General features: G+C 38.6%; 1 protein-coding gene across 4 annotated transcripts in view; it reads right to left on the reverse strand.

The window, feature by feature from the left end:
• VPS54 overlaps positions 1-7214 on the reverse strand; it is a 67026-nt gene extending 59812 nt beyond the window's left edge. For 2 of the 4 annotated variants that reach the window (XM_088871097.1, XM_088871099.1), the window contains exons 1-2: positions 6960-7214; positions 5655-6795 (exon numbers count right to left, since the gene is read on the reverse strand). In XM_088871097.1, coding sequence (XP_088727223.1) covers positions 5655-6569 — 915 coding nt within the window. In that variant the 5' untranslated portion in view covers positions 6570-6795; positions 6960-7214. Of the gene's footprint in view, positions 1-5654; positions 6818-6959 lie in introns of all 4 variants that reach the window. The other 2 variants (XM_088871098.1, XM_011622203.3) reach the window with 2 other exon arrangements.
• Between the last annotated feature and the right edge of the window lie 4530 nt (positions 7215-11744).

Consider the following 11744-nt stretch of genomic DNA (forward strand, 5'->3'; position numbering starts at 1 on the left):
ATTTTAGAGGGTAATATGGTCAAATGAAGTGTCGACTGACGTTTTTAGGCTTTACACAAAGGAGGCAGATGAACTATTTAATGCTTGACTTGTCATGCCAGATAAATTATGTTTATTATCATTTATCATGAGGTGGGCATTAATTGCAAAATAAGGTTAAGGAAAAGTTATGTGATTGGGCTTGACATTAAGATGGCAATAGTGGGCCTTTATGGTGAGCTTGGCATGGTCAGTGGCATTCATAACCATTACATATTTAAGCCTTCTAGTTGATGCATGGTCATTTATCTTGGGGATATGGGCTCTAACAAACGTTCATGTATTTGAAATTTTGAATAACTAGTGAATATGTCGGAGTTGTGGCCTTTCAAGGCCTTGTAACACCATGTTATAGCTCTTGACTACAATGGGAGTGAAAAGAGCGACATGACTCTAGGATCTTGGCAAGATGGGACCAAGAGTAATAGATATCCTAGGACAATCATGAGGAGAATTCTTATATATGAGAGGCACCGAGAGGTTTCAAGGTTGCCTCGAGTCAAGGTCAGTTATTGTTATTGCTATTGAGCTTGATTGGGCCTCGTGATTGAATGATTGGGCCAAGGCGATGTGATTTTATGTTGATGATGATATGAGCTCGATGATTAGCCCTACATGGGAAGGTTAGGGCCAACTGAGGGCATTGAACTAAATCCGACTCTTAAAACCTTCTCATAGCATGTGCATAAATAGTTGCAAAGCATGGGAAGCCGACTCTTCCATTGAGAAGAGGTATGCACATGTGCCAAGGAGGAACCCATGTACCTTGTGTGTGTATGTCCTTTAGGGAGTGCACCTGAAATCGACTAATACTTGGGGATTTAGGATCACTCATTGGTTTGACTTTGATAAGCTATATCATGAACTCTAATTATACATTGTGGGTCATGAGTTTGTTGGGTCATACTAAAACAATGGCTTTAGGATTCTAGGTCTAACCAAGTGGAGTGTTCAAATTCTTAATTCAACTCCATAAGATCCTAATTTCCGTTTGAAATGTTTTTAAACATTGTGAAAATGGTTTATTTTGATGGAAAGTAATTAAAATTATTTTTGTGGATTTTTAGGCATTTTTTGGGATTATTTGAGCAAGAAAATGTATTTTTTTTCAAAATTATTTTTGCAAAACGATGATTAAGGAAAGACCCCCCCCAAGACCGCACGAAACACCCAAATGGCCAATGGGTGTCTTGGTGGGGCCAAGGGAGCTCCACGTCAGCCCAACTTGGTGATGACGTGGGGGTGACATCATTCCCCATGGTGGCCCTTTTGGTCATAGACTAATTTTTTTATGATGGGGGGCATGTTGTAATATTGGATTTTGTGTAATTCTGAAAATTGAGAAAATTAATTTTGGCACACGTTAAATGTGCAAAGCAAGTGGTTTGTGCACATGTGTGAGCCTTCTAGAAAGGGCATGGGCATAGCGTTTGAAATTAGAATTGAAACCCCAATGATATGCGGTAATAATGCACTCAACTACCTTGCTTACGTGACATAATTTGATTAGCCCCACATGTTCTTATAAAATGGAGGGAAGTTTCAAAATTGATTTTAGCTGGAATTTTTGACAAACTACCTCAAAGGTATGCCCTCCAACTTGGTTTTAAGTTCAATTATATGATAAGAGCGAGGGTATTTCCATACAAGAAAAATTAGAGTGAATTATGGCTATTAAAAAAGGAGGATAAAGGTGTTTTTTTTAATAATGTTAACTTTTGCATTCATAAAAAGAGGTAATTACATGAAGACAAGACTATCAACGTCGTCCCACATATTGGGTGCTCAAATTACATTCAAAACAAACAGAAAGAACAAGAAGTGCTCACAAGGGAGAAAGAGAAAAAAACAAAATAAAAGATACTTCTGAGAAAGTTCTCAAAAAGGTTTTGTTGTGAACACTATTACAACAGGAGTAAAGGTGTAAGAAGAGCTAACCTCTTTACAATTTACACTAACAAGAGTAAGAATAAAACCGGGATGAGGGTTAAAGGGAAAATAAGTGTTGTTTAGCAGACACATAAGATAGTAGTCGACCAGGTTTTCTAGATGCTCGAGGATAATTTTGTTGGACCTGATACAAGTGTGGAGGGCATCTGACGTTTGGTTGCAGTAGGCAAATGGGCAGGGTGTTGCCTGCTTTGCTCATCGGGTCTTGAAGGGTAGTCAACCTTAATGTTTCATCAGAGGTGTAGCAGAGGCCGAGAGCCTCATGCTCTCAGACAAGGGGGAAGGAGGTGAAAATGGTGTCTTAGAGACTTGTGCTCTCAAATAGTAGTAGCAAGGCATGGAATGAGGAGAAGAATAGAAGAGGGGGTGTAATAAAGGGTATAAGAGGGTGGAAGGCACGATAAGAATTTGGGAAAGAGAAGACGAAGAGAAGAAAGGTGAGAGAGATAGGATAGAAGGGGGAGGGAAATAGCGAATTCTATTTTATTTTATTTTTTTGGGAAGGAGTATTAGGCTTCTGGGCCACATAAAGCTCACGAGAGAATAAGAGAGAGAAAAAGGGGTAGAGTGGTTCAGAAAGGAGAGAGTAATGGTGAAAAAGATAAGAGAATAGAGGGGGTAACCAATGGTTGATCATTGCACCTTGGCGTTGATGAACTCCTTCTTTTGCTAGGCGGTCAGCTGCTGAGTTGGCCTCCCGGAAGGTTAGTTTGAAGGTGACCTGTGGCATTGAGCAACATAGAGAGTCGATGTGTTCAGAAATGGAGTGGAGCCTCCATGGAAGGTCCCGCTAGTGAGTTGCGCAGAGGACTATGCCTGACTCAACTATAATTCCTTCGGCAGGAACCCCAATGAAGCCACTTATTTGAGGCCTTCCAATAGGGCCAACACTTCCACAGACATGGAATCCTAGATTCCAATGTATTCAAAAAGTCCAAAGGGTAGCATTTGGGTCTGCAAGCTGCCCTCCTATACCTGCAGGGCCTGGATTCCCGAATGAGGAGCCATCTATGTTAAGTTTCAAAAAACATGTTGGTTGGGGAGGGGGGGGGGGGGGGGGGGGGGGGAGCCAAATGGGGCAAGGTCTATTGTTGTGGGGGAATAGGTTAATAATGCATTCCCAGTTTGTCAAGAAATGAGTGATAGGGATGGCAACAAAGGTTTGTATTGTTCTAGCCCAAAGAAAAATTAGGATAGAAATGGTTTCAAAGATAGCTTGTTGGCTTCGGAGGGTTCCTCTAAAGATTCTAGCATTTCGCTCAAGCTACAGACTCCATAACAAAGCTGCTACAGAGAAATGCCACAATTTTTTCCCATATTTAAGGAAAGGGGGGGAGAAAAAAGATTCGAAGAAATTTGAGAGGGTCGGAGGAGTTACCCATTGGAGGCTGAAGAGCTTGAGAAGGGATGACCATAAAGCAAGGCAGACCTCACAGTGGATGAAAAGATGTGGAATATTTTCCTCTGCCTACATACAGAGAGTACCCCTATTGGGAAGAGAAAGGCCTCTGCATTGAAGTTGGTCCAAGGTAAGAGTTTTACCTTAGAGGAGTATCCAAATGAAGCCTTGAACTTTGTGGGGGATAGGAAAGTACCATGTTTTGTTGAGGAGGGGGGGGGGTTGACGTTAGGTAGGAGAAAATTATAGAATGAGGAGACTGAAAAGTTTCTAGATGGGATTGGAGGCCACATGAGGGAATCTTGTCACAAGCGGGGACTAAAGATGGGAGCTTGGGCTTGGAGAAGGGAGGTGAAGGAGATAAATTTCTAGCCTTAGAGGTTTCTTCTAAAAGTGGGGGTCCAAACAAGGCCTGAGCCACTGAATTGCACATAGTCTGCAACAAGTGCATCTTGGTTTGTAGCTAGTAAGAAGAGATGGGGAAGGATATCCTAAGAGGGGAGTGACCAATCTAGAGATCAGTCAGAACTTGATGCAAAGCCCATTTCCTAGCCTAAATCTAGTACGATTAAGAAAGGAAACTTTTCTTAAGGGTATGCTTTTCTAAGCTCCCAAGGACCTATGAGGGGGGATCTAGGCAGCCAATCATCAACAACCCATGCCATATTTAGTCTAATACCTGTTTCCAAAAGAGAGGATGAGGTGAAGAGAACTTCCACCACATTTTCCCAAAAAGGCAAGATCATGGATGGTGGGCTAGGATCAAGCGTCTCTTTGTAGCTATGGATGTTGGACTTCAATGGTCAAGATTAAAGTACATCTAAAGCATCTATACACTCAACATTATAAATACCCCCTCAATCTCTCATTTTGTACGCATTTGAAAGTTCATCTTTCTCTCTCTAAGGGGCACGCCCCTCCTAGTTTTTTTATTCTCTCTCTCTCCCATATTAGACTTTCTAAAGAGAGAAAAGCCCTCAAATGTGGCACGCCCTCATCCTTCCATTATCTCTCTCTCTTCAAAATTGTGAGATACACCCTACTCTCTCATTCTCTATATTCATCTCCTTATAATTAGAGAGAGTCCTTCTCTTCAAAATTTTCCTTTTTTTTTTTTTTTTGAGGGGGGGGCTTTGGGGGGTTGTTTGGGGCAGGGGAGGGGGAAAGGCAACAGTAGGAATGGGACATAGGATATAGAATTGCAAACATCAACTGCTAACCAATTAAACCTAGACCATATTCCTCTTGTGGAATCATGAAAAGAGAGGAAACGAAAGACCTCGTTACCTTAGGGTGCATCATCGAAATAGAAAAGAAGGTAGATCATGTCAACGCAGCAATCACATATTGCATTATAGTCCTCAAAGAATTTGATGGCATTTAAGAACACCATACCTGGTTGGAAAGAGTTGTTTTCAGGGGCCCAGAGAGTCAGGCGGACTGCCATTTGGAATAAGCCACCAGTTGGCAAGCTTACTCAGTAGCAACTCCATGGAGAAACTCGGTTTCTCAGAATGGGTAAAGTGATTAGAGATAGTGAAATCTGGCATGCATATTTGCCAGCTCCTTAGGTTCGTATAAGCCTATTAGTTGTGAGTTGTGGAGAATGATTCGTCAAATATCATCAGACCATTGAGTCTATCCCATAATTTAGATCCCATTCACATTATCAGCCTCATTGTATTTGTTTTGCCTTCTTTTTCATGTTATGTTCACATTATTCACACAATATGCTACTGTTTTTTAAGGATTTGACTCGTGTTACAGTATATAGTAGTAGATACAAAAAGAGACCCATGGGTGATGGGTTTATTCGCACAACATGCTTTCTCTTAAGAGTTAAGACTACCTAATCTATCCCTGTCAGCAATAAAATTACTGATAAATCTCAGAATAACAAACATCTCAGATGAATTAAGTTCCATTAGACAAGGAACCCAGCAAAAAAAGTAACATGAGATAATGCAGGCAAAGCATGCTGATTTTGAGATCGTACAACCTCACATAAACATAACAGAAACATCCTCAGTGGTTGTTCCTCAAACCTATTCTAGCATTAAATGCATTCGTTAGCATGCATCTCATGAAATGTGTCCAAGAACGAAAATGGGACTCAAGAAAGTGCAGAAAAGCATAATTCCAAATCTTAACACGCAATTCACAAACATCAACCCAAACGAAGAAACATGATTAACCAATAAAGCAACCACAATTTTCAATATCGCATCAAATCGCTAGAAAGGGAAAAAGCACGAGCAAGCTGTACCAATTTCAGAGTGGAAAGAGCTTGATTGACATATAGTATGAGCCTGAGTTTTTGTTGGAGAGCTAACAAGTTTCCGCGGGTCCTATTCAATTCTTGAATCTGTTGAGCATTCTCCACTACATCAATGTCAAGGATCCTTATTGTCTCCTTCAACTCTCTAAGGCGCCCACAAGCCTCAACTATCTTTTTATTAAGGTCCTGCAAATGCCCTTGTGCCTCAAAGAATGAATCCGACCTCAAAGAGATCTCCTTTACCAAATGTACCTCAACAACATCCAAATAATGTGATAATTTCTCTTGTAACACCAAGTTTTCATTGATCGAAGAGAAAGGGCATGCTGCCTTAAAAGTAACCCCATCTTCTAGAGCAAAGTCCTCCTTAAAGTAGAGAGAAGGGACCTCCCTCAAGCAAGCAACAAGGGCTTCACCCTGCCCCCTCAATTCACCAACCGCACCTCTACTCTTGGGTTCAAGAACGCTCTTTTCTCTGTCTTTGTGATGCCTTATGTCCTCGAAACGCCCATAAGACTCTGAGATCGAATTTAAATAGGGTTGGAAATCAGCTTGATTGATCTCAGGGAAGGTTCTGGGGGTGATTAGTGGCGTTGATTCTATTGAATTGGCACCAGGTGCAGGCCACCATCCAACCCATGAAGCATCGGAGCTATAGACACCGCCTTTTCCCAGATGGGGGTTATTGAGGATCGAAGCCAAGCTTTGGCCACCACCATAAGATGGGGATTCGAGCTCTGAACTGGACTTTGATAGTGAATTGGAACGTGAGTTTCTCAGGTTCTGGATCTTAGAGAGAGAACTACTGGAGAATTCGTGCCTGACATCTCTGAATCCATTGTTCTTACTATCGGCGAGAGCCTCCAACTCTGGCCTTCCTACTTGGGAAGGCGCTCTATCCATTGTTTAGACTGATGCTCATAAGGTCAGAGGAGCCCAAAACTCTCTCTCTCTCTCTCTCTCTCTCTCTCTCTCTCTCTCTCTCTCTCTCTCTCTCTCTCTCTCTCTCTCTCTCTCTCTCTCTCTCTCTGGGTTGGTTACGCCCAAAAAGACATGGAAATGAGAGTCTTAATCCACGGTCAAACATCCACTGTTTCCTCTGATTTTTGCAGGTGAAAGCACCCAGAAACTATGAAGATCAGCAGAATAGACTTCAGATCCGGATACGATAGAGAGAAAAACAACAATTGAGCAATTGAATTGGAAAGACGGAGAGAAGTTGAAGTAAAATGTGTGTTTGTGTGTATGTATATAGAGAGAGAGAGAACGAAGAAAATTTCAGATAATGCGTACCAGTGTGAAGAGAGACGAGAGTTCAGAGATGGGGTATAAAGAATGGGGGCAGTTGGTTCCTGCATTTGCCGTTGTGATAGCGAGAGGAAAAGTGGACAGATTTCTTCTGCTTTCCCTGCTTTACAGAAGAAGCTTACAAATAAAATTTGAGTGAAAAGGGAAGAAGCAGGAAATTGCAGAAGGGTGCGGTTTGTATAGAGCCTAGGCTCTAAACAATCAAATTAGAGCGTCCCTTCAAATGACATCGAGAAATGTAGTTTCCATATTAGAAATTTTGTGATAGCTTTATAGTATTTTTTTATATTTATTTATAATGTTTAAAGTTTAAAAAATAGTGTAATCTATATATCTATGAAAATCTTGAAAATTGACCGTCCAGCATTACAAAATATACTATTTTTAAAACTTGAATCTATTTTTTTCTTGTGTCCATGCTTGTGAAGGTGAGATGATCAATTTAATGATATTTAAACTTCAAAACAACCTCTTCTAGTGAAATTTGTTTATAACCATAGCTCTATATAAACTTTTCCCAATTGCATAATCAATTAATTTTTTTTATCTTCCATGAGCCAAGAAGTTCGGGCCTTAACCAGGCTTGGCAGCCCCGAATAATGGACCCAACTAACCTCGGGACCGATGGGTATACTCGATTTCGGATCCGGGAGTAAGTTTTTTTAATTCTTTTAGGCACTGATTTTTTGCGTAATTTAGAGAGAGAAAAGATGGTCTGATTTTCTGCACGTTTTAGAGAGAGAAAATATGGTCTAAAAGAAGTGGAACGATTGGTCGAGTGAGAAAATCCAGTGAGATAACTACTTACCCACTGAGTCGTGCAATGAGTCCAATATTCTAATACAAAAAAGGAAATTTTCCCTATTCAAATTTGACAATCAGAGGAAAAAAAAAGACTGAAACTTGAGGATGGTCCTTATCTCACTTTTGAGGATATGAAAAAAATTGAAACAAACTTATTATCTCAATTTTCTTATCTCAACAAAAAACTTGAGTTATATCTTATCTCAATTTTCTTACCTTCAAGTTGCATAAGTGTGTTCATATGTACGGGGAAATTGTTAGAGTTTTCCCTCATGGAAATGAACCCCTATACAACTTGAAAATCCACAAATTTTATGAGAAATTTTATTTTTAAAAAAAAAAAAAAAGGGACTACCCTTTAAGATCCTAAAATCTATGGTTTTTGATTTTGGAGGTTCAAATTTTTGTTGATTGCGCTCCTTGGAGATACAAATTATGGAGTTAATTAATTTCAAATAATTATACAATTAATTTGGGCCATCTCACATAATTGAGAGAGAAACCTTATATGGTAGTGATCTATTTAGAGGGTAAGTGTATAGAGAGCCTTTGGGAAAGTGTCTGGAGTAGCGGTGGTAGCACCTCGCACCCTTGTCACCACATAGTTGTTCATTCCCACCACTAACACCTTCAAAAACCTTAACTCCTAATCTACTTGAAAAAACGGGTAGGGGTGTCTTCTCCACTAAATTACCCAAAAAAACAAAAAAGTGTATAAAGAGTTCTTACAGGGTTGTGTGAGAAAGAAATCTTAATATTGGACTCTATGAAATAATCGCCAAAAAAACAATTTAATTCATCAACCATAGAACATTTTTCGACCTGATAAGTAAAAAAAAATAGAGCAAATAATCATTATAGAAAGTGAGACAAAATAAATAAATTAAAAAGCTACTTTGATAATTCAATCATTTTAGCCACTGCGTTTCAGCATGATTCAGAAAGAGAAAAGACAATATGGAAGAGGAAGCGGAGAGACTGATTGACAGAGAAAATCCAATGAAATAATTACTACCGATTGAGTCATGCAATGAGTCCAATATAGAAAAGGGAAAGGTTTCTATACTTCCCCTGCAACATAGAAGATCTATGCTTCCCCAACCATCCAGCCGTTCAATTTTTATCAAGAGAGTCACTCACCGTTTGATCTTGAATCCGACGTCTCAAAGAATTTTATTTTTAGTTTTTTTTTATACAAAGTGTATGAATATGAAATTTGATACGTGCCATCTTCTCATTGGGGCGAACCTATAAAAAAATATTAAAAATAAATATTTGATAAAATATAATGACCAAATACCCCTTAAAATTTTCAGGGGTATTTTGGTCTTTTTATTTTATTGAAAATATTTGTTTTATATTTTTTGCTAGTGCGAGTTTAGAAGAGGATTGAACGTCCAAAATTTGGTATCACAATAGTTTATATAAAAAAAATAAAAGTAAAATAGTGTATAAGCGTGACATTGTGATTGGAGCAATCTTAGCCTTCCATTCATAATGGACGTTTGGATAAGGGGAAGTATATAAGTTTTATGCTGTAAGGAAAGCATAGAAAGCATGCTCTATACAAAAAAGAACGAACACTTATGCAACTTTAAAGATAAAAGAAAACAATTTGAAACTCGAGAATGGCCTTTGTCTCAATTTTAAGATAAGAACAAAAAAATTAGATGAGAATATACGAAAAAGTCTATAATGACACTATTTATCTTTGGCACAAGGTAATCATAATTACTTTGACCGTTGGATGTGAAACTAGATGGTTGCATTTATTCAATTGACCAAGTTCATTTCGAAAGAAATTTTCTTGAATTTTATGACACGCCTAAGCTATCAAATTTCACATCGGATGATCGTCGGTAATCTATATATATATATGGATAATCTAAAGTTCACAACCTTTCAAATTACAAAAGTTAATGATATAATGAATTGTGAAAGATGGACTTACTAATTTTGTGGTTCATTTTGAGAAAAAAGTTAGTTTTTGTGATATCTTTATCATTAAGTAAGAGTACTTTTTCAAATATCACTACAAAACAAGAGGTATTTTTGTCATATTCATAAGGGGTAAAACTAAAAATTTTATTAAAAAACAAATGCACCATAAATATATATATATATATATATATATATATATATATATATATATATATATATATATATATATATTGTGTTGCTCGTAGTTGTCTCATTCAAATTAACGAGGCCAGTGATTCGTGCTTTGATTTTTTGTTCCTCATTTGAATCTTTATGAAAAAGTGCTTGAAGAGGCAGTATCTCAACTTCAATGGGTAACACTGCTTCCATATCATACACCAATATGTATAAGGTCATGTCAGTAGGAGTCTTTTCAGTTGTCTGATAGGCCCATAGCGCGTCATTTAGCTTTTCATGTCAATCTTTGCCACCTTCTATTCTTTTGTTTATAATTCTAAGAAGTCCTTTGTTAGTAGCCTCTGCTTGTCCATTTCCTTGAGGGTAGTTAGGTGTGAAGAATTTAGGCGTTATCTCAAACTTTTTGCACACCTTAGAGACCTTTTCATTTTTGAGATTGGATCCATTGTCAGTAATGATTGACTCAGGAACACTAAACCTAAATACAACATTGTTCTTTATGAAAGGGCAACATGTTGTCCCTCAATTTTGACAAATGATGCGGCCTCTACCCATTTAGTTAAGTACTATGTAGCCGTTAATATAAAACAGTGGCTGTTTGAGGCTTTTGGTTAGATCATTCCAATGATATCAAGACCCCACATGGTAAAAGGCCATACAGACGGTGTTGAGTTGAGTGGTACGGACGGTACATGGATGAGGTCTCCATAAAGCTGACATTTAGGACACCTCTTTACGAACTTCCAACAATCTTCAACCATGGTGGTCCAGTTATAACCTTGGCACCCGATTTTCTGAGCCAATGTGACTGCGCCAGAATAACCTCATTCATTGTGTAACTCTGTCAGTACTTGGTCGATTTCTGGCTAATCACCGTAGAATGATGCCATCAAAGGACTTTTTGAACAAGAAATCACCTCTTATTAAGAATCCCATAGAAAACCTTTGAGGGGCTTCTTTATCCTTTTTGCTGGCTTCTTCAGGGTATAACATATCTTTTAGCAAAGGCAAAACATCGCAGAACCATGGTTTTGCCTTAACTAGCGCATCTGAAGCCACTAGAGATACTTCCCCATCGTTCTTATTTTCTTATTCTATTTCTTCTTCGATCCTTGGTCGGGAAGGATATGTTTGTTCTTGATATAGAATGGCAGTGTGGCAATTTCTGGAGGAATACCAACCATTGAAGCAAGGGTCGCAAGGGCATCTGCGAACTGATTATTTTCCTTAGTTACATGCTGAAAGGTGACTTTTTTAAAATATGGGATCATCTTTTTCACCTTTTCTCGATAGGGCTTGAGCTTTTTTCTTTCACCTTTCAAATCCCTTAAACTTGGTTTATGACAAGTAAGGAGTCACCAATCAATCGTATTTGTTGGATTTTCATTCCCATGGCATTCTCGAGCCCAGCTATCAAGGCTTCATATTCAGCAATGTTATTTGTACATAGGAAATTCAATCTGATAGTTGTTGGCATTAAAATCTTCTTGGGTGAGCATAATATGACTCCTATACCTGACTCGTATTCGTTTCTTGTACCGTCAAAGTATAGCTTCCAGATTGATTCCTCAATTGTGAAGAGGTTTTCATCAGGGAGATTTGTGTTTACAGGAGTATTATCTCGTAGCGTGTTTAGCCAAGTGGTCAGCAATGGTTTGTTCTTTGATTGATTTTTTAGTAACATATTCGATCTCGAAATCGTACAATAGTATTCTCTAATTCGTTAAATGTTCGTTCAGGACTGGTCTCTCCAATAGGTACTTGAGTGGGTCTATTTTTTAAATGAGCTTGACTTAATGAGATAAGACATAGTGTCTTAACTTTTGCATGGTCCACACAAGCGTCAAA

This window comes from Amborella trichopoda, chromosome 7, assembly GCF_054954075.1.
Source record: "Amborella trichopoda isolate Santa Cruz 75 chromosome 7, AtrichopodaSantaCruz75HAP2 v2.0, whole genome shotgun sequence".
Lineage (NCBI taxonomy): Eukaryota > Viridiplantae > Streptophyta > Magnoliopsida > Amborellales > Amborellaceae > Amborella > Amborella trichopoda.